At 37.9% G+C, this 22,220-nt stretch overlaps 1 protein-coding gene across 1 annotated transcript in view; it reads right to left on the bottom strand.

Moving 5' to 3' along the window:
* Window positions 1-22,220, bottom strand: part of ppp4r4 (protein phosphatase 4, regulatory subunit 4) — a 23,107-nt gene extending 887 nt beyond the window's left edge. The window contains exons 1-23 of the mRNA XM_079584020.1: window positions 21,236-22,220; window positions 20,163-20,236; window positions 11,411-11,513; window positions 11,154-11,301; window positions 10,473-10,546; window positions 10,248-10,354; window positions 9,973-10,080; window positions 9,425-9,546; window positions 8,788-8,910; window positions 8,540-8,703; window positions 5,487-5,606; window positions 5,290-5,367; window positions 4,146-4,229; window positions 2,987-3,169; window positions 2,795-2,900; window positions 2,556-2,703; window positions 2,279-2,420; window positions 1,917-1,955; window positions 1,727-1,798; window positions 1,105-1,168; window positions 931-1,011; window positions 225-315; window positions 12-73 (exon numbers count right to left, since the gene is read on the bottom strand). Of these exons, the coding sequence (XP_079440146.1) occupies window positions 12-73; window positions 225-315; window positions 931-1,011; window positions 1,105-1,168; window positions 1,727-1,798; window positions 1,917-1,955; window positions 2,279-2,420; window positions 2,556-2,703; window positions 2,795-2,900; window positions 2,987-3,169; window positions 4,146-4,229; window positions 5,290-5,367; window positions 5,487-5,606; window positions 8,540-8,703; window positions 8,788-8,910; window positions 9,425-9,546; window positions 9,973-10,080; window positions 10,248-10,354; window positions 10,473-10,546; window positions 11,154-11,301; window positions 11,411-11,513; window positions 20,163-20,236; window positions 21,236-21,340 (2,398 nt within the window). The 5' untranslated portion in view covers window positions 21,341-22,220. The remainder of the gene's footprint in view (window positions 1-11; window positions 74-224; window positions 316-930; window positions 1,012-1,104; window positions 1,169-1,726; window positions 1,799-1,916; window positions 1,956-2,278; window positions 2,421-2,555; window positions 2,704-2,794; window positions 2,901-2,986; window positions 3,170-4,145; window positions 4,230-5,289; window positions 5,368-5,486; window positions 5,607-8,539; window positions 8,704-8,787; window positions 8,911-9,424; window positions 9,547-9,972; window positions 10,081-10,247; window positions 10,355-10,472; window positions 10,547-11,153; window positions 11,302-11,410; window positions 11,514-20,162; window positions 20,237-21,235) is intronic.

Here is a 22,220-nt window from a genome sequence, read left to right as displayed (position 1 = left end):
CTATTAGTTACCATTTAATGGTAGCATAGGACTCTTTCCCGATCCAGGGCAACTTCCTGAATCCTTCAATTTTCTAAAGAGAAAATTGTGAATATAAATACAGTTTGTACGGCAATGAAACTACTGGTGATGGGTCATGGTGAATTCATGATAAAATTTCAAAACGCTGGCAGAAATCAGCTGGTGTAACCCACTGCAATAGCAAAACAAGATGTGCTACGTACAAGGTTTTGTCTGGGTTTGTCATCTTGGTTGTCGTGGGATGGCCGCTGAGGGAACGACTGCGAGCTAGTTTGGCCCTCCGCATCTCCTTACCTGAAAACATTATCAATGATATCAGTGTTGGGGGGGAAAGCACCTTCCAAATCTGAAACTTGCAGAAAAAATTTACTTTTTTATGTCATTTGTAATGTTAAATAAAATAATATTATTGCAGTAGTTTCCTGCATGTTCATGTACACTACCAGGACGTCTCTTATGCTTGCTCACCAAGGATGCTTTTATTTGATCAGAAATCCAGTAAAACTGTGTTGTATTTTAATATTTAAAAATGTAATTTATTCCTATGATGGTAAAGCTACATTTCCAGTAGCCATTACTCTAGTCTTTAGAGTCACATAATTCAGAAATTATTTTAATATGCTGATTTGGTGCTCAAAAACATTTTTTATCAATGTTTAAAAACAGTTGTACTGTTAAAAAAAAAATCAGGATTCTTTGATCAATAGAAACTTCAAAAGAACAGCATTTATATGTAATTTTGCTGAACAGTTACAGTATTAATTTCTTTAAAAAAAAAATCTTACTGATCCCAAACAGTGTTTTAAAAACTGTATATGTAAAACAGTGTTTTAAAAACTGTATATGTAAAAAAATGTTCTGCTATTTATTTTAATAACTCCATTAACATCATCAGAGGAGGATACTAACCAGTAGAAGTGGATGATGTTGCTCCTGATGTAGATGCTGACATTCCTTTACTACCAGACAGGCCTGACTTGCTGTCTCGTTCTGCATTACAAACCAACAAGTGAGCATTCATACAGTAGATAAGATATACAGTAGTATGATAGAGAAACATCCATGTTTAAAAGAGTCACTCACGTTTCTTCTCAGACTGTTTATCTCCCGTTAGTTTTGCCTCACTCTGCTGTCTTTCTAGCATTTCCTATGTGTTACAAAACCACAAGTTGCACACAGTAGCAACATTTAATAAATCATTTTTGTCTTTATTCTGACCTCAGAAAATAAATACACTTGACTTTGCATATTTACATGGGCTTTTCAGGCCGGATCAGTCAAGAGTTAAAACTGACAAAACCATACTGAAGAAACCATAACTAGCATCCAAGCAAGCAATAGCAGTCAATTCACTGTCTAGGTTAACTATAGACTCGATATAGTCCAGCTATCCCACTTCTAGCCAAAATAACCTTGAATTTGGTTACGTCGGTTTTGCTAGGTGTACAGAGTGTTTGGTTTCATTTCTTTGTTATCTAATTAATGACTAGTCTATTCTTGGGCTATGGTTTTTGGAATAGCTCGATTTTTGGCTAAACGATTTTTGGACATGATTCAATTTTCACGAGCAGCTTAAATTTAGCCTTGTTTTAGCCTAGACGTCTGGGCTGTGTTTGGACGGCTATCAGACGTCTTTTAAACGCAAAATTGCTTGCTGGGATAGCTTGTCTTCATAAAAGGATTTAAAAAAGGGTAAATCTCTCACCATTTCAAGTAAAAGATTCTCCTCCTTCTCCTTTTTTTGGTCCAAGAGCTCTCTTTCATGCCTTTTATGATACTATAAATATGAAGAGTTATATCAACACTAGTGTTCAAAAAAAGAAAAGGTGTTGAGGTGTATAAAAGATGTCAGAACAACTAAATGGAGAGGGTTAAAGTCACAGATCTTTTCATACCGGCTCTGTAATGTCCATTTTGTCCAGCTCCAGAACTGTCTAAGAAAACATAATAATACAGTTTAAAAATTGTAATTACTTTGAATTAATGAAATGATACTTAATATGTGCCGTATATAATAAGGAGCAGTCACATTTACTGGTATACATTTTCGTTTTTTACTCGGAATCCACACAATCTAAAATTTCAAAAGATTTTGCGGATTCAAGTTGATTGACCAACAGAAAGCTGCTTGGTTTGAAAGTGACTTCCCAGTGAGCTGTGCTAAATATGATGCTACACTATTGACAATTTATTGCCAATTCAGTAACGCAGAAACTTTGCTAATGTGACTGCCGCACCGTAGTAATGAGAGCCTCACCTTACGCAAAGTTCCCACTACATCTTTATCCTTCTCACGGCACAACAATTTCCGCACACAGAACTCCAGCTGCTGAAGTAGATGTTTGTCTGTTGGTCTGATGGTGGATCTCAGTTTGGGTAACATATAACAGAGTTTGTACCTGCCAGAATGTTTATTTTTTTGATACATAAAACAAACAATAAGCAGTAGTACTTTAAAGCATTAAAATAAGCAAATGCATGGCACAGTAAAAAAGGACGCAATAACAGATGTAAAAAAAATGTGAGCTGTTCACCTGACGTTGGCAACGGGGTCACTGACCAACTCAAGCGCTGGAATAAGGAAATGTTTGCAAAAATACGACTTGGAGAAGAGATCTATTGTAATCTCACACAGGTCCAGATAGCGAAGCCTGTTCCAGTAGCTTCTACCTTGAGCAAGCTCTTAAGTTCAGAAGAAAAAAACAGTCCTGACCAGCTACAATTGCTGAATCTCATTCACAAAAATAAGCAGATCTTGCTTCTTTTTTTTTACCTTGCTTTATTTTGCTGATTATCTCTTGCCGCTGTTCCTGTTTGCGGTTATAGCGCAAGAACACACATAATGTCCTGACAGCTTCTCGCTGGACTGGCAGAACATTCTAGAACAGCGTAAACAGAAGGACAGATGAAACACAATTACAATTGACAGGATGTACAGGGAGGAGTGTGCGTGTAAGAAGTTTACAGTCGTAGTGATGATGTTGAACATTCTCTGAAAGAAGCGGAAGTAGATCTGGTCTCCGGAGATGACCCGGGGCAGACAGGAGTAGCACTGCAGGAGTTTCTCATGACCCCGCCAGTGCAGCGAGGACGCCGCTTTCTGTTCCGCCGCCACCAAAGCAGGCACCAAGTCCGGTATGGTCACCTGCTGTAAGGGCGAGAGTGGAACTTACACTACAGTTCAAAAGTTTGGGGTCAGTAAGATCTTTTTTTATCACAGTTTCCACAAAAACATTACACAGCACAACTATTTTAACATTGGTAACAGTAAGAAATGTTTCTCGAGCACCAAATCAGCATATTAGAATGATTTCTGAAGAATCATGTGACACTGAAGACTGGAGTAATTATGCTGAAATTTCAGCTTTGCAATCACAGAAATATGTTACATTGTAAAATATATTAAAGTAGAAAACAGCTATTTTCCATTTTACTGTATTTTTATATGCATTCAAATGTGTGTTTCATGAGTAACGATTCATTTTAAGACACGCGATAGCACCCCACGCTCCATGTAATTATTGACGAGACGTTGGGAAAAAAAAGAGTGAGGGAAAGCAAGAGCAAGAAAGGTAGAATGAATAGGGTGAGAAAGAGCAAAAAGACCTTCACAAATCCATGAATAATTGCAAGCAGCCGATCGTGCTGTCTTTGAAGTGGAGTGGCAGAATGAGTGGCACTGAATCGTGTGTGTGGTAATGGTGATTTGCCATTTTGCTGTTTGCACAAAAGATAAAAAAAATAACTTAACATAATTAAAAATAATTATAATTTTTATATAAAAAATTATATTTCATATAATTATAATCATTATTTATTATTATTATTTTAGATTTATTTTGGGCATTTTTGTCCTGACAGGAAGTGAAGAGGGAGATGGGATCGGGAGCCACGAACCAGGACTGGAACTCGGGTCGTCCGAAGCGCAACTGTGCTACATGTCAGCTCCAACATAACTTATTCTTTTTTAATAAAATAGTAAATAAGTACAAAAATTAGTTTATTTTTTACATTGATTTATTACTGCTAGGACCATACACGTTTTAGGCCAAGCTAAAATTCTAACAGATCACACAAAAGAAAATGCTGCCTAAAAGCATCAAAAAGTAACATTTAGCTGATACCTTGCTCTCAGGTCCTGCTCCCTCGCCTCTAGAAGTGGCCAGCTCTAAAGTCTCCTGAAGATTGTTCAACAGAGCATTCAGTACCTGCAGATTCAAAAGCATTGAGCTAATGCTGCAAAAACAGACAAAATCAACAAAGCCTTCTCATCATCAGATGTTTCAGAAACACATTTCTACCAACTCCAGGAAGCAATTCTAAAATTAGAGATACGCTGCTGTGAGATCACTGACTATAATAGATAGTCTATAATGTACGGTTTCCATCATCAATAATGATGAAAATCACTACTGTACGTACGTCTGATGGCTCAGGGAGCTTTGCACTATAGTGGATGCTAATGCAGTGTGTGACTAACACCGCTCAGAGGATCATGACAGAATAAACAATACCACACTCCTAGCCTCAGCTGGGGAGGTGCAATGCATTCATTCATCCTACACAGTTGCATGCAACCTCCGCAAAGGCTTACACACTTGAGCATGCGCCCCCAAACACACACACACACACACACACACAGGCATTGCATGGCTGGCACATATCATACATTTTTGGTAGTCTGGTGTTAAAAGAGATGTGTGCAACTACTATTCGACGCTGAAATCATTTTCAAAAATCAAATAATTCAAATGACCAAAATCAAAACATTGCTCTATTTGTTCGAGCAGTCAATGGTGCGACCATTGCATAAGGGGGAAGTGTTTGGGAAACCTGTAATTATTTTTGCACTTCCATTTAGTAATGATAGGGGTGCAGAAATGACACACTTCACCTTTAAGGTCTACAATTTGTTAATACATTATAAAGATGAAAGCAACTAATCTGCTTCACACACTCCAAAAGGGTATATATTTTATAACTAATGGGCATCCAAATAAAAAGGTTACATAAGCACAGTTGGCCTTGCGAAAAGGAGGTTTTTAATGGTCAGATGGCTATTTGTTCATGTGAACTCAGCAGTCAGAAGAGAAACACTCTGAATGAGAAAAAGGTCCTGAGAAAGATTGAATCTTTCAGTGAAGAAAGTTGTACGTCTTGCACAACACGATGTGCCTATGACTGTGCTGACTGAAGCTGTCACAGACACCTGAAAGCTTTTTTTAATAAACAAACACACATACACACAAACCTTTTTTCAGGACTCACCTCTAATGAATCATCCTGCAGCAAAGTGATTAGCTCTTTGTGTACGTAATGCACATTTGGGCCCAGCAATTTGACCACCTAATGCAGAGGAATTAGAGAAGATGGCACTGTGCATTCTGAACAGAGGCATTGCTACTGTACCTGTCAAAATGTGAGGCTCATTGTGTACCATGACAAAAATGAGAGAAAATTTGTACCTCATGGAAACCACCAGCTGCCGTCCTTCGTACTGAAATCTCAGGATCATGACAGAGACTTGAGAAGGTACGATATAATTCAGACAGGAAGTGGTTTGGATCTGCAAATAACACTATGGCCTGCAAATAAATAGAGAGGAAATCTACAGAAGAGTCCAGTCACACAACAACATGCTCTTGAATTGTTCAAGAAAGTAACCTTAAAAACATATACTAAAGTTCAAAAGTTTGGGGTCATTATGATTTTTTTTAAAGACACCAAGACTTTTATTCAGCAAAGATGCAATAAATTGATACAGACTTTTACATTGTTGCAGAAAATATTTAAAACATTTAAAATATATGCTGTTATTTTAAACTTGCTGTATCAAAGAATCCTGGAAAATATGTTTACACAAAAATATCAAGCAGAACAACTGTTTTCAAAATTGATAATATCGTAATAAGCGCCAAATCAACATATTAGAATGATTAGAATGTGACACTGAAGACTGGATTAATGATGCTGAATGATTCATCTTTCCCATCATAGTTACATTTACCAAATTGCATTTTAAAATTCAAATAGAAACCTTTTTCTTAAATTGTAATAATATTTTACAGTACTGCTGCATTTTTGATCAAATAAATACAGCCAGTTCTGTTTATATAATACTTTTTCTGTAAAAATCTTACCAACCCCAAACTTTGGAACAATAGCGTAGTACATTACAAAAATAAAAATGACTGGCAATTACTTTTCAATATATATAAAGTGAGTCAAAACTGGGTCTGTCAAGCACCAAAACGACAAAATAGAAACACTATAAAAGTATTATAAAAAGTCATAAAAAGGGAGCAGAATCTAATTGCATTTGTCATTCAATGAAAATCTTGATAAATCGCAAATCGTTCTTTTGAGTTAAACTCAATGAGTCAATGATCCAGTTGCAGCCCACTGGAAGGAAACATCATCAGTGAATAACTGATGAATAACCAGCAAAACCAGCAAAATCCTGCTGGTATATATATAATGTACAAGTCATAAAGACTACTTTGCAGACTGTATGATTTGTATGACTGTATAAGTTATTTAAAATGAGTTTCATAGACATAACATTCAGTCACCTTCATCTCAGACTGCAAACTTATTCTGAGTGACTGCTGCTATATATAACCACACTAACAACAAAGGAGCAGTCAGAGGTCTGATTTCCTCAAATGAGCTATTCCAGAAGTCTTTGCCTCCCCTGACAGATGTTAAAAATAGATGATTGTGCCAGAAAATATTCGTTGGTCAAAAGGCTTTCAAATTATTCAAATAAAAAAAGCCAAGCGACCTTAGAACTTTTAAAAAGCATTCATTAAGACTTACAATAAACTGCAGGGAATCTCCTGGACTGAATATTTGAAGCATTAAATTCTTGGTCATTCTAAGAAAGTGCTCAATACCAAAACCACACGTATTCTGAATGAACCTGTTCACATGTTGGATGAAGCCGAGCAACAATTGGATTATCTACAGAAATCTAACTTTTAAAGGTCATACTTTTACTTTTTGTTTTAAAAGCACTACAGAGCAACAGTTTACATGTAGCATTGTATTCCGATTATAACCAGTTTAAAAGTCCAATGAGAATGAAAATGCTCCATGTCAACACCTCAATTGGAATAAAACTGCTCAAACCGATACAAATTTCAGTCGGATTGAAGCGGCTGGAATAAACCTTTTCAGGAACCGATCAAACGAAAAATTACACCATGTAAACGAGCTGATCCGATTACTTTGAGTGTACGTCTTTCTGCGCATGCCTGGTTTTGCGCCGGATAATTCTGTCAGCTAACATCAGCTTTAAAGACATTTTTTTTATTTAAAGATAATTTACCTCAGAACGGCATTCAAACATGAAAGCGAGTTTTGTTTGTGATCCGATGTGGATTTTGATCACCGTATAAGGTAGAAATATTTATACCCGATGCAAAAGACTATGCACGCTAACCTTTACCATAGTAAACATGGTAAATATGAACGCTTGAATAAATCAGACAAATCATAAAGGCTATCATAATCGTGTTTTTATTTTATCTGTCAGTGGCCTGTCTCGTCTCTTTATACCGGACTATCATCAAATAAAGCAACCAAAGCTTCCTCTGTTTCTCTGACTGAAAATATACCTATAGCATATCCTGCTGGGAGTCGAGAGAGTGGTCGTATTTTTTTTTGGTGGCACAAATGATCATTCTTTCTAAATGTGATGTAAATATGTCCTGTAACTATTTTCTTTCTTTTTTTAAATAGATGGTAAACCAGTAAACCACTTTTCTGTGTGACTAATGTGCTATTTTGACACAAGTTAATTCATTATGATCAATGTATCACTTTTTATTGTAAATCTGTGGTAAAACATAGATTCTTGGGTTTTACATATTCAATTAAACAACAAAAATGCCAGCGTGTTTATTTTGAGATCACGCTGTTTCCAGGGATTTCTTTCTGATAAAACTTCCATTTGTTGGTGAAATGATGGGTTAGTGTGACTGTGACGTTGTTCCAGAGAGGCGTGTGTTTTAGTGAAGCGCTGCAGAGCTTCTGGCCCGACAGTGGAAACGCAGCAGATTTTGGGTCCGGTGCTACTGGCCCGAGGCTATTAGCCCGGCACGGCCCGTTTAAAGCCCTGGCTCGCACTGGCCCGACGCGGCTAATGCCTAAAACTAGCGCGACGATTAAGTGATGCACCATCTTGACAGGATTGAAAATGCAGGAAATAATGAGCTTCCAGATGCGGCAGACAAGCTGTGTACATGTCACAAAATGATTCCGATTGAAAGCGTCAGCACATGTAAACACCAGATCGGTTTAGATAACATCCCATGTAAACAGTCAACCGGAATCCGTCAATCAGAACGATCTCAATCAGAATAGCAAAAAAGTGTGCATGTAAACGCGGCTAGTGTTCACACTCTTGAAATGGCTCTGCAAATATACTTGGGATAGTACAAAGTACTTGAAACACATTTCACCTTTAAAGACTTTCAGGCCGAAACAGTTATGGATGCAAGGCAGGGAAACTCACAGGAAAGTTGTAGGCACAATTCCTGCGCACTAGGGCGTATTTGTTCTCTAGCTCCAGTGGGTAGGGTTGGCTCTCGCAATGCCCATTTTCATGCTGCAGACCCAGGCAGCACAGCTTCTTATAAAACTCCAGAAACCAGAGGTGTTGCTCATCAGTAAAAGACTCTGTGTTCAAACAAAAGGTACAAAAATCCATGACTGTAATCCTAAAATATATCAGAAAGACTTACAAAGAAAACTGACACTGACCTGAGAGCCCGTGACAAAGCTTTCCATACTGGAAGGACAAGGAGGCCAGCACTGCTTCATCTCCTTTGAAGCATTTTTCACAGAATGCCTTCACCAAGGGAAATATGACACAAGTCCTGTCATCTGTGAAAGAGGGTGATAGAAAAGAAGGGAGGGTGAGATGTTGACAGAGAAAGAGTGTGAGACATGTTTCAACACAAAAGAGCCACTTGCCCGTATCTGATTCTGATGTCCCAGCATGCAAAACAAAGTGCTTAAGATACGGAAATAAAAAGGAGCTGCGTCTGATGATGTGAACAGGTACATACACAGCATGTGTTTCAAACAGAACTCTGTGAAACAACAGGAAGTGCAAATGCTTTCACCCAAGTGCGACACCTCTCCGTTTCTCTGGAATTTAACTTTATTTCAGATTGCCTGACTTCCACAGCAGAAAAGCTGATATAAACATTGGTAATATCCTTTTAAAAAATTGTTTCGTATATTAAAACAAACAATAATTAACAATATATTTATCCACATATGAAGAGTACGTTTTTATTAAAACATCAATTAAAGAATTTACACGAATTGTAATTTTAATAAAATAACTAACATAAGAATCAAACTAATTCATAAAGGGCTGTAAGTGGCTTACCACTGTCAAACATCTCTAAGAGGTTGATGATGGTGTCGAAAGCTGCAAGTCTCACAGTACTGGCTTCGTCTTGGGCCAGCTCAACCAGTTCAGGGAGCACTTCAACCTTAGTGTGGTCCAGTCTAGGACAGAACGAATCAGTGAAGCGTGCATAAAACGTTAGACTTCTTCCTAAACTTTATTTCAACAAAAGAAGTGCTTAAGCCTACGCATCAGTCTGTCACGTTGTGAAAGACTTGCATCCATAGGTTTAAACATGGCAGTGAAAATCTCTCAAATTTGGAAGAAGCAGCTAACACAATAAAGTAGAGTAATAAAATGGAAGGAAATTAAGAATTCCTTTAACTTGTGTAAAATCATATACACTATACTCGATATTTACAATATGCATGTATTATACAATATACTGTGTTTTTCTGCATAGTGTTCTATCTAATGTCTGTGAATCAAGGTCAGGACTCTTCCATGCAGGACTAAGCCATTCAGACTAAGTAAGCAGCATTAGATATTCAAATAACGAAATGTCTCTCTGCTTTAAATCTTTTTACCCAATTCCCCTGGTGATGTTCTCCAGCTGGCGACACATGCAGGCGCGCACCTCGTACTCTACGTCCTGGCATAGCGACCTGATCAATGGCAAAAGGTCCTTCTTCACTCTGCAGAGAGAAGCCACGGTAGACACGGTAGTCAGCAAACAAGCAACAAAGTGTAAGTGTATCTTTACTTTATGAAGAAAATTATTCTATATCAGGAGTTTCATAAAACAGTTTGTTTCCGTCATCTTATTTGATTGGTCAAGTGGCGTTTCGAATGTAGAACTCACATTGATGACTCGAACTTGCCAACAACTTTTCCTAAAATGCGACAGCTGGCCAGACGTGCCGGGACAGACTGGGAGAGCTGATGTTTCGACAATAGAGGACTCAGAATCTGTGCAAACAACCAAACAAAGCAAACTTAATTTTAATTCACACTAACAGCTGATCCCTAAGACATATCCCATAGGTTTAGAAATGACAGGCAGGAGAAATAATGCAGTTGTCATTACCTCTTGCCTGATAGTTTCCTTTGGTAAAGCATCGATTGCTGACAGCAACGTCTCCAACCAAGCATTGCTGACCACTATTAAAAATAAAGATGAAGAATCTATCGGTGTCCATGATGTACAGAAATGTGCATTTTTACTCTCGCACACCCTACCATTCAAAAGTTTGGGGTCAGTAAGAATTTATGGGGGCTTTTGAAAGCAGTCTCGTATGCTCACCAAGGTTGCATTTGAGCAAAAATACAAAATATTATCACAATTCGAAATAATGATTTTCTATTTGAATATATTTTAAAATGTCATTTATTCCTGTGATGGCAAAGCTGAATTACTCCAGTCTGTGTCACATGATCAGAAATAATTCTAATATGCTGATTAACTCTTATTATTATAATGTTAAATTAACAGTTGCGCATTAGCATTTATTTGAATCAGAAATATTTTAACATTTTAAATGTCTTAATTTTTAGTCAATTTAGTCAATTTTAGTTCATTTCTTTACAAAAAAATCTTACTGACCCCAAATATATGAACAGTAGTGTACGTTAAATCATCTTCCAATCACAAGACTTTCAAGGATTCAAGCAATCAACTCAAAAAGGATGTTGAAAATTTTTTTTTTTTGAAATGTACAATATATACTTTTCTACAGGAGCTTTACAAGCTTTCTTAAAGAATGACAACCTGTGTCCCTGTGGTCAAGATTTAGTAGAACTATCTGCAAGATTGAGTGAGTGTGCGTCTGGATGAGGACAATGTCATCTTGGAGGACGGTCAGGAAAGATCCTGCTGCGGCAAGCTGCATATCCGCCCCAGCTACATGAAGCACTTCCTGTTGGAGGTAGAAGAGGGAGCTCTGTATGATCATTCACAAACAGCACATATCAAGACATCATAGAAGGATCTCAAAACCACAAAGCAAAAAAAGAAACCTGGCCTACCCTGACTTTTGGCACCACCCTGCGGAAGGTCTCTGCTGGGTTCTGAAGCACCAGGAATGGCAGGTTGATGATCACACTGGCCCGTTGGACATCCTCACCAGAACTGAACAACATAGAAATATGGCTGATGATATAAATAACAACAGATGATGGCCTAAAGCTACCAGCTGTGTCACATATCAAAACAAAAGATAAAAGTATTGTAGTTCTGCTGTATAACATAGCAATAACTAGTTATGTACTACATATATATTTACGTACTTAATATGCATAAAATATGCAAAGTAAAGTCAAACATGTACATTCCACAGTTTTGATGCTCAATTGCTTGTATTGTTTAGCTTCTTTTATTCAACTGGATCAGGAAAAAAAGAAGCATAGGCCACTAAGGCCAGATTCACAAAAACCTTTTAAGAAGTTATGAAATTTCTTAAGATATATATTATGAAGTTTGTGATAATGTTGCTTTACTTACTGCAATTCATAAGTTCAACAAAAATGAAAATTCTGTCATCATTTACTCTCACCCTCATGTCATTCTAAATCCCAAAAAACTTCGAAACACAATTTTTTTATGAAACCTGAGACTTGTCAGTCCCTCCATTGAGAGTCCAGGTAATCAAAACTTAGAAGATCCAAAAAGGTCAGGTGTGCTGAATGCTGCTGAAAATTATGTCGTAATTATACAATTAAAAATTAGGCCCTAATTGACTAATTTTTGTAGAGGTATTACTACATTTCAAATTAATCAGAAAGTCACACAAAATTAAATCTCCTTGTCCACACAAACTGTTTGCAATGTTTTTGTTCCAAAAATCTACAAGATATTTTTTTGTAACTTATACCTATAGTATAACCATAACTTGGTAACTATGGTAACCAAGTTTTTTTTTTCACGGGTTTCCTTACTGGCTACATAAATAGGGAAATTAGATAAAGTTTTATTTGATATATAAAGACAATTATTCAATCCCAATCTTCATATGCAGGGTCAAGACTAAAGGTGCATTTGACCGTAAGTGGACTGTGAAGTGGGCTTCACAGGGTATTTCGCCATCTTAAGTGAGATTCCAATCTGAAGGGAGCGAACATGTTCAGTACGAAGGTCACTGCAAACGGCATAGGGAATAAGGGGACATCGATACTTCACTTCACAGGAAGTAGAGAGCGAAAATCACACAACTGTCATTGTGTTATCAGTCTGAACTAACCATTGAGCTGAGCCGTTGGAAAAGATTTTACATTTTAGATGAAAAATTCGAACGGCTCTGAGTTTACGTGTGCATTTGAGAATTCATAAATATTGTTGTTATTATACAAATTTGAGTATTTATGAATGGTTAGGGTGATGAATGTTTCATTTCCATAGTCTATTGTATGAATATCTAAATAAATAAAAAGTTTTGAGAAGCAGCTGAGCGCATGTCATTTCTTTATTTATTTTACTTTACTTACCTCAGGAATGTTTACTATGAAGCTGCGCGTGGGAAAGAAAGCGCACGAGATGAGTCCTCTACAATTACTAAGACCATGAAGAGCACATTTATACATAGATAACCAAATCAAAATGTATTTTCATATTCAATGACAGTTACAGTACATCTTAAAATATGTTTATAGATTTATATATGTAATAAACTGATACAATGTTTTGATTATTATTTATTAGATACATTCGGTTTTGTATAGGCCTATGATGTATAGGCCTATGATAAGTAAATTACAATATTTATTTGTGTTATATCATAATATGCACGGCCCCCTTCTTTGCCTTTCTTTGATGACATTGCAGGGCATTCCAAATGAGCGATTATATTGTCAGCGAAGTCCACTTCAACTGATATACCGTGTTCAGGGAGTAGGGAGCAGTGAACACTGCGTAGGGATCCTGTCAAATGGAACGCACCTTAACCTTTTTCAACAATGCCTGATGTAAGTTTTGCCGCTAGAGGTCGCTTATTCAAAATATTAACAAAGGCGTTGCTTGATGACGCTGTGAATGAGCGTGGATTTATGGGAGACCTTCACAGCAGATGGAAAGCAATCCAATGAGACTCGTTATTGTCCGACGCTGTTCACATGAGCACCATGATGTATGCGTGTGATGCTGACGCAGGAGCTGGCCAATAAAGAGCCGGCATTCTGACGTAGAACCTGGAAGCGCTGCACTCTGTTTACTACGTCAACAGCGTAGGAGAATGATGTTGAAGAGAAGAGATTGTTGAATAAAGTCGTTATTTTTGTTTGTTTTTTGGGCACAAAAGTACTCTCGTTGCACTTCTAACATTAAGGTTTAACCACTCTATCACATGGACTATTTTAACAATGTCTTTATTACCTTTCTGGGCCTTGAAATTTGCAATGATGTTGCTGGCTATGGCTGGTAATTAATGACTCCAGGGTGAGTAATTAATGACAGAAATTTAATTTTTGGGTGAACTATCCCTTTTGCTCGGTTGTGCTTGTATTGTTTAGCTTCTTTTATTCAACTGAATCAGAAAGAGTTTTAAGAAAGAAGTTATGAAATTTCTTAAGATAATATGAAGTTTGTAGTATGTGTAATGTTTGTAAACTGCAATTCTTGAACCATTTCAAAGCGATTCTCAGTTTTTAAACATCTTTTTTTGTTTTCTTAAAGCTATAGTTCAGCAAAAATGAAAACAAGACATTCAAACAATAAGGGCCTGTTTACACCTGGTCACTTCATGCGCTTTCTCTGATCGGATAGCTTTCCGATCGTGAAAAAAACATGTAAATGCCTTCAGGAGGTGGTCTGAGACGCATTCCAGACGAAACTGGACAAAAATGGATCTGGTTGTTGAAACCACATTTGTAGATTTTACTCCTTCCAAAATGTAAAAAAAAAAAAAAATGTGTAAGAGCGTTTAATAGGCTATATGACATGTTATAGCCAGATAAGACAGCGCTACCGCAACACGCATCGTCGCAGATGAATTGCTGTGTATCGGAAATCGACAGGCAAGGCGTATATGACGCCATTGACAGGAGACGTAATGACATGGGGCCGTTACACTGGTTAAAATTGTTGATTTCTCTCGATTTAAACATAATTATTGGAAACATTTGGGATACAGTAAGTACACAAGTAAAAATAATTTCTAACATTTTTCTAGTGGGTTTTGGATATTTTTGTAAACTTATGTTTGCTTTTTTTCACTAGTTTTATTGTATGTATATGAGCTTTCTTTGTACTAGTTCAAACTTAGTTGTGTTTGTTCAGCACTTCTTTCCTACTGTAGCAAATGATACTCTGAGTTGCATGCATGCCATCTGTTGATCACAATGGTCTTTGATGTGAAACCAAAGCACTTTTTGTATGTTGCTCAGCATTGGAGTGTCTGCTAAATGCCTCCGATGTAAATGCTTTAAATGCCAGTGAACTACTGTTGTGCCCAGCATTGAAGCTTCACTGAGTGATAAAACTTGTGATTTTTCATTTTAGGTCCATTATCTTGTCTCTAGGAGACAGATGGTTTCCCTTATCACCTCAATGTCTAAATGAGAGCCCATGTCTATACGTCTAGTCTGCATTCACAAACAATAACCAGCAGCCAATATGAAGAGCTTATTTAAAGGTTCTTTAAAAGAGTTGACAAAAAACTATTTAAAGAACTTCAAAGGTGCACAAAATAATTTTACCCACTTAAGACCTACAGTAGTTTTAGACCTAAACATGAATACTTTTGACAGACATGATGTACAGTCACATTGGATGAATACTCCAGCCATATCAGTAGCTTAAAAAATATATATATATATATTGAAAAATAAGCTACTTATAGTGCCCCCTCATAGTGGCCAACATCTAGAGATCACATGATCAGTCATTCTGACAATTCAAAATGCGCTAATAAACCTTTGCACCAATACATGTCTGTAAGTTTCAAAATCATATTGTTAATTAGGAAGAAAAGAGAGTGCAACATAGCCATGAAAATAACCATTTTTAGTGCACCTTCGATTTTCTTTTTATACAATTTTTCCATTTTATTTTGGATGAAATGTGCAGTTGATGTAGCCATAAAGATGAAGAAAATGCCCACATGCTCTGATTATTTAGAACCATTGTGCTGTAGTTGTTTCTACCATTGAAGCAGAACCCTCTGAAGCTTAGTCCAGCTGAACCTCCCAGACGTCCTTCTCTGTCTGAAAACTCTCATGTCTATCAGTCTCTCATGTGTGCTGTTGTTCTAAATAATGAACTATAAACAGGTATTCATTACTTTTTCAGGGATAAGTTGTCCTTCTGTGTCCTTTGTTGGCAGAGGGTTATTTAATAACCAAGAAACAGCCTGACCTGCTGCCAAGTTTGTCTAAGAAGGGAGTAATGTGGTCATGCTTTGTGCACTTCTTGAATATGGTCAATAATGTGCAGCACCTTAGCAATGCCTGTGTTTATACACTAAACGACAGCGGTACCATGCAGAGAGAGAAGCAGCTGGCATCTATAGGAGGATGAAAGAGATAACCAGTTAAAGACCAGGTGCTGAATGGTTTAGAAACACAATCCCACTGCCGTGAGCCTCGAGTCTCTGTTTGTTCCGGACAGGTCCTAGCTGGAAAGTGGTCAGAAAGTAAAAAGAGCTATGCTCGCATTTGTAATTAGATTTCCCTGGTGAGTGAACGATATCCAATGGCCTAAACCCAGAAGAACATTTAATGAATTTAGAAGTTCCCTTTTCATAGCTCAAGAGAGTTAAAAGACATCTCTGATATGTTTCTTCTAAAATGAATAGAAAAATAGAAACAAATGAGATGTTAACATACTCAATGGAGCTATAAAATCAAATGAACGGAGCAAAATAAATAAAGAAATATCACTGGCTTGGATAATTTGATTTAGGAAGAATCTGGTGAGGAATGTTTGAATTCTTATCAAAAAAATCTCTGACTGCTTCTCAGAGTTTAGCCCATCTGAATTCCTTGAGGAGACAAATGTGAGATTACATTGGTACATTTCTAAGAAGAAAATATAAAACCCCCAAATATCTCCATTTGCTCTCTATTTAATCTCTGCTAGCTAGGAGAAACAATTGAATTATCTAATTTACAATCTTCCTTACCTATGGGGTGGTTATATATGACAAAATAAGTTTAGAAAGGCCTATTTTGGAAAGGAAACTGTGAAACAATTCACATCAAACCCTAGCTCAGCTCACGTAGTTGCGAGAGAGCGAAAGCACGAAGCCCCTAAAGAGAAATAGTGGGGGAAAGAAATATGAGAAAAAAGTAAATGCTTTTGCGTTCTCTCGCAAAACGCTTTGCATTCCCCCGAGAAACTTTTGCATTCACTCGTAAACATTTTGAGCTCTTTGCGAGGGAACACAAAGTTTCTCAGCGGAACGCATAAGCATTGACCCTTTTTTTTTCTTCTTCACCATGTCCCTCCCTCCATACGAAAGAGCTTGAGCAGACAACACAGTGGCAAAAAGTGGCACACTGTTTGATTTCTCCCCCTCCAAAAGAAATGAGTCGGCAGTTGATTGTTGAGCCAGCAGGACTGTAATGAAACCTAAAAAAAGCCCACTTAGCAATTAGTTTACAACTGGCAGCCTCTCTAATCCTTCCAACCCCAACCGGGCCAATGTTGATACTGGGGAAAAAACGTGAAGAGCACAGGCTGTGTGCAGTCTGTCTGTGAACAAACATTTCATTCCCTACATTTCAAAAGAATAATACTTTCTTTTCAATTGTGCATATCCTTCATTCCATAATACTCTTGTATCTGAGTACCAATGTTTTTAAGATTGACCAATTCACGTACATACCGGTACACAAAAAAACGTAGTCAATGCTTTTAAGAACCCGAATGTGTAGTTCTACCAGCAGTGCTAACAGGGCCATGGTAACCAAACCTTTGGAATATACAATGCCCTAAGAAGAAACAAGTCCTGACTCTTGACAAACAACAAAAATCATGTCCTAAAACCCTGCAGACTCATCAGTATGACTCTCAGAAAGAGTATTGACCCATGCAATGCTGCTCCTGACATCAGCACACCAAAATGAAAAAATCTCTCACTCACTGTACCTTAAAGCGGGTCAGCAGCACCTAAACTTTCACAGAGTGTTTACCTATTACTCAAACTGACACTGATAATGCACAATTCCAGAGTTTTGTTGCAGCATCGAGTATACACATATTTGTGAATTATGCCTGATATGCAAACTTTACAATATCAGGAGAATCACTGTTATAGGAACCAAACTATTTTTTTTTCCAAATGTGCCTCTTGTAAATGATAACAAGTTCACCTTTAGTTTAGAAGTTCTGCTTGAAGGTGAAAAAGTTCCCCATGCAGATTTCACTCGTGTTCAAGTTGGTCATGCAAATTCGCAGCACTGACCAACAGACAGTTGCTTGGTTTGAAAGTGTGTTCTGTGTGACAATGGATTATTCTTGTCCGCAAAATTTCGCTGAAATACTGCTAATGTGACTGCACCTTAATGCTTCAAAATTACTTTGATCAAAACAAATGAAAATAAATACAAAAATTAAATAACATGTTATGCTACTGAAGTTAACCTGACAGTATAGGCATTTAGAATATGAAAGCATTGTGTACGACAGTGAGATTAATAACAATATCATGACATTAGCCCTCATGTTAGCCTGACAGTTGACTCAAGAGTTACTTGATATCAAGGTGGATTATTCAAGCAAACAATTACATTGTTGTCACAGAAGACAAACAACTAGACACTATAAATGAATTAAGTGCATCAATAACTGTGTTAATACACTGAAATATGATATTGGTTTATACAAGACAAAATAAACATCCTAAAGTTTGCAAAATGCTAAAAATGCCTCACTAAGATGGCACCATGTTTGTGTAACCATAATCTATGAGGTGTCTACACATCAGAAACACCTCTTCTTTTAACCATTCATCCATTTCTTAACAAGCACTCACTTCCCTGTCATCTTACAGATGCTCTGGCTTTTACGTGCCAAATGACAACCAACAGGGGCAATTAAACTGTTCTCAGAACTAGTTTGCCACCCGAGGGAGTCGGGCTGTGGACCGACTCTGGCATTTAATTAGCACAGGCAAGGTGTAATATAGAGTTTTATAGGTTAAAGACGGACAATATCAGATCTTCCAAAACAGGGAAGTGTCTTGAGTTTTGGATCAAAAAGCATAACATGAAAGAGTTTTGGTCCAAGTGTTTAAGTTTTCATCTCTGCATAGAATGGAGGCGTACATAATGTAACCAGATTACATGTCAACTGCTGCTATGTTGTTTTAGTACCGAGAAACCAATATTACAGTAACAGTATATATATATCATGAACTGGTGGTGAACATGGCAGTTAGACTTTGACCCAGAAGTTGACTCCATAAATCACATGTCAAAAACAATGGTGCTCCAACTAGGCTGCTGTAGTGAAAATATGTCTTTATAATAACTATAGTAACTCAGCATTCATGTAGCTCAAACGATAAAGCATGGCGATAGCAAGATCAAGGTCATATGTTTGATTTCCAGGGCATGCAGGGACTGATAGGAATTTAGTCGCTTAAGATAAAAATGACTGCTAAAAGCATTAATGCAAATGCACAAAAATATCAATATCAAGATGACTATATATTTTCAAGGACCTCTAAACATGATCGTTTATGTTCTCGTAATGCTGATAAACAGGTATAAGAGCAACACAAGCAGACAAATATAATCTTGTCATTAAAATGGTCTCCTCTGATATAATATTGTTTAGAACTTTGTAAACAGCTTGCAATATTCTTGACTAAAACTTCATAAGACAAAGTTCGACCAAGCATGTCCATTTGCTAACTATAAATTCATGATATTGTAAGATCTAGATGATTCTGAGGAAATCTGATCAAATTTTAACTCCGTTTCCCCAGTAATCAGCACCAGATCCATTCAACTTTAATGATCAGATAACACCATATCACTGCTAAACCTGCATCTGAGCGACAGTAACATGGAAACTTAAGAGTGGTGACTCCCCAAGTCCTTCGAGATGAGCATGCCGTTAGTTAGCTCTGGCTAGATATCAATGAGAGACCATTCAAGGGATCCATTATTCATAAGACTAGTACAGCGGCGATGACACTACCTGCCCTGACCCACTGAGCTGGATGTTCTGTGCCAGTCAGCAAGCATTGAGTTGTTGTTGTGCGGTCAGCTTACCCAGGATAAAGATTTGGCTAAACAGTTGTAGCCAACAATGCTGGCACGGGTAAACCGTTTCCAACCAAGTGTCAAGTGAAAAGAAAGAGCACTGAGCACAGTGTCTTAAGACAATCTGGGTTCCAGAGACTTCACTAATGATGCAAAACATGGAATAGTGAATAAACTTGTCAACCTAAAAGGCCTCAGCTCCCTACCTGAGCATGAGATGATGTGGCTTTTGATACTTTCTCAAGTGATAACTTGTTTTAATAAATAAAAACTGGTTGTCAGTAAATCGTATATCAGTCAGTAATAATAGTGACACTTGGTTGTATTGTATTGGTTGAACAGAGATCAATGACTGAGACTAGAAGGATTGATAATATATAATGGACTTTAAAGATAAAACCCCACCTCTGTCATACATTTTAATTATGTAAAATGGTCACGTAAATGTGTATTCATTCACACATTTTTAGGGGTGCTGACTGCTGAGTTAGCAATTACAAATCAAAACTAACAAACGTAGCCATAAGAAAATAATAATTTATTATAGTACCAGTGCCACAAATGGGTCAAATTTTACCTGAGAAGGTAGACTGCTCGCTCTATGTCATTCAGATCTTCATCCACAGTGAGCTTGTCAATCTCTTCTGCAGTCTGAAAATGGGGGAAACAAGATCTGCACTTTACCAAACGCACAGTGCTTTAATACAGAAGGAAATAAAAGTTATTAGCATGAAATGTCGAGCATCTCCATAGCAAAGGCGAAAATTCTCAAAAGTAGTGTATCTTAAATAAAGAATGGCCAGTAATTGGGCAAGATTCCATTACAGAGATGACTCAGCCAAATATGTGAGGAGGCTTGCAGGGAGGCAGGATGCGAGGCATGAGGGACTGCGTGGGAAGAGATAGTGTGGGGGACGGGAGGGAGCCATGTGTAGGTGCCTAGTCTATTACTTTAGGGCTCTCAGAGCCACGATGCTTTTCTTTGGAACCTCCCCATTAACAAAAGATAAGGGACAGAAAACACCCGCCCCCTCTGTAGGCGTTGCATTATTCCCGCATACGTGATGCTGAGAGATGAGAGAGTCTCCATGCTTAACTTCACTGCTGCCAGGTACATGATTGCAGAGACCCACAACAACACGACGTTCACACAACTTTACGCTGCTACCGCTGTACATGAAGGGATTTGAGGTAGTAATGGGAATAACGTTATGGTTTGAAGTGGAAATCCTCTATTCCGCAGTGGCGAGAGCGAGGAGGCGAAGCAGTGATGCGGACAGCTGACAGAAACTGCGTCACTCAGCAGACTGAAGTGGGCAACCCCCGTCCACCCCAAAGGATGCTAGTACAGTTAACTGTTACTACTTCACATAAAGATAATAAGAGTGTATGATGCGATAATGTTGAAAGGCCGTTGCGCGCGCAACAAAATAAGCGAAAACGTCAAATAGCGCGAATGTTTTAGTCGTTCCCTAAAGAAATCATCTGCAGCGTCACAAAACTCCACTGTTAGACATAAGTGTTGAATAACTAAATGTCTAATTATCACAGTATTGTTTGGTAAGCATCCAATGAATATTATACGAAACAAATAGTTTAAAATGTAGTCGTTTATTGACAGAAGAAAATGGCAGACTATATTATACATACCTTCAGGCTCCTGCGTATGGGTCTCTCGATGAAAGTAAGGTCCTGCAGGTCATCTATCTCTCCAAACAAACTGGACTGACTCGGTGTCATTTTCCTGACAAACATCTGTCCTAAGTGTCTTCGTCAGTGTGTCAGACGCGGGTGTCAAAGTCCTGTCATGATTGTGGCTCCTTGACAGTAAATGACTGATGTGATTTCTTTGATGAAGAGAGGATGGTCCTCCCACGACCAACGCGTCCCACTGGTTGCAAAGCTTGATCTAGCACTAATTTATTTGCGTGGTGTTCAATTGTTTGTGCAGTTTCTACACGCGCTTTCAGTTGACGCGCGTGCGCTGACGGCACATTGTAAGGGATTCCTGCGATAAAAGTGTTGCTAACTTTCCGAGAAAAAGGTGGATTTGATGTGCGTTTTCCCACTGTAGCAGCTCGAGATGTCGAATGCTTGTGGTCAGCGCGTGCTGATGATCAATAATAAAATCCTCCCCCCGCTGATGGGAAAACAATTCAGATATGGCTGTTGTCATATGAAGAAAGAGATGCCTGATATTCCTGATGGGTGCTAAATGTAAGATCGCACTAACATCAGCATATAGCGTGAACTACATTCGCAGTTTGTTTAACCCGGTCGCACATACCTGTTCACCTGCCTCGGTTTTTAGCTCGCTAATGACACGACAACAAAGTTGGGAGGGAAAAAAGGCCTGTCGAAAAAACTCCTCTCCAGAAAGCCGTGCATTTAGCCTATTTAATACTCATCTCAAGTAATCCTCTGTAAATCTAGCTCAAATGGTAAACGGATCATTTCATAAAAGCTACGTCTTTTATATTGTGGATGTGCTAGCAAGCAGGAATATTCAAACCACGCAAACGCACTGCACCAACTAAACAGGTTTCCATGGAGACAGCATGCCACAGCAGCTCTTAGCGGTTGGAACGTCAGAGCGTTGTGTCGAGGTTCGTCATCGAAATGGATTCAGAACAGC

The sequence above is a fragment of the Phoxinus phoxinus genome (genome assembly GCF_949152265.1).
Source record: "Phoxinus phoxinus genome assembly, chromosome: 16".
Lineage (NCBI taxonomy): Eukaryota > Metazoa > Chordata > Actinopteri > Cypriniformes > Leuciscidae > Phoxinus > Phoxinus phoxinus.
The sequence above is the reverse complement of the archived record's forward strand: the minus strand, read 5'-3'. Positions and strand labels throughout refer to the sequence as shown.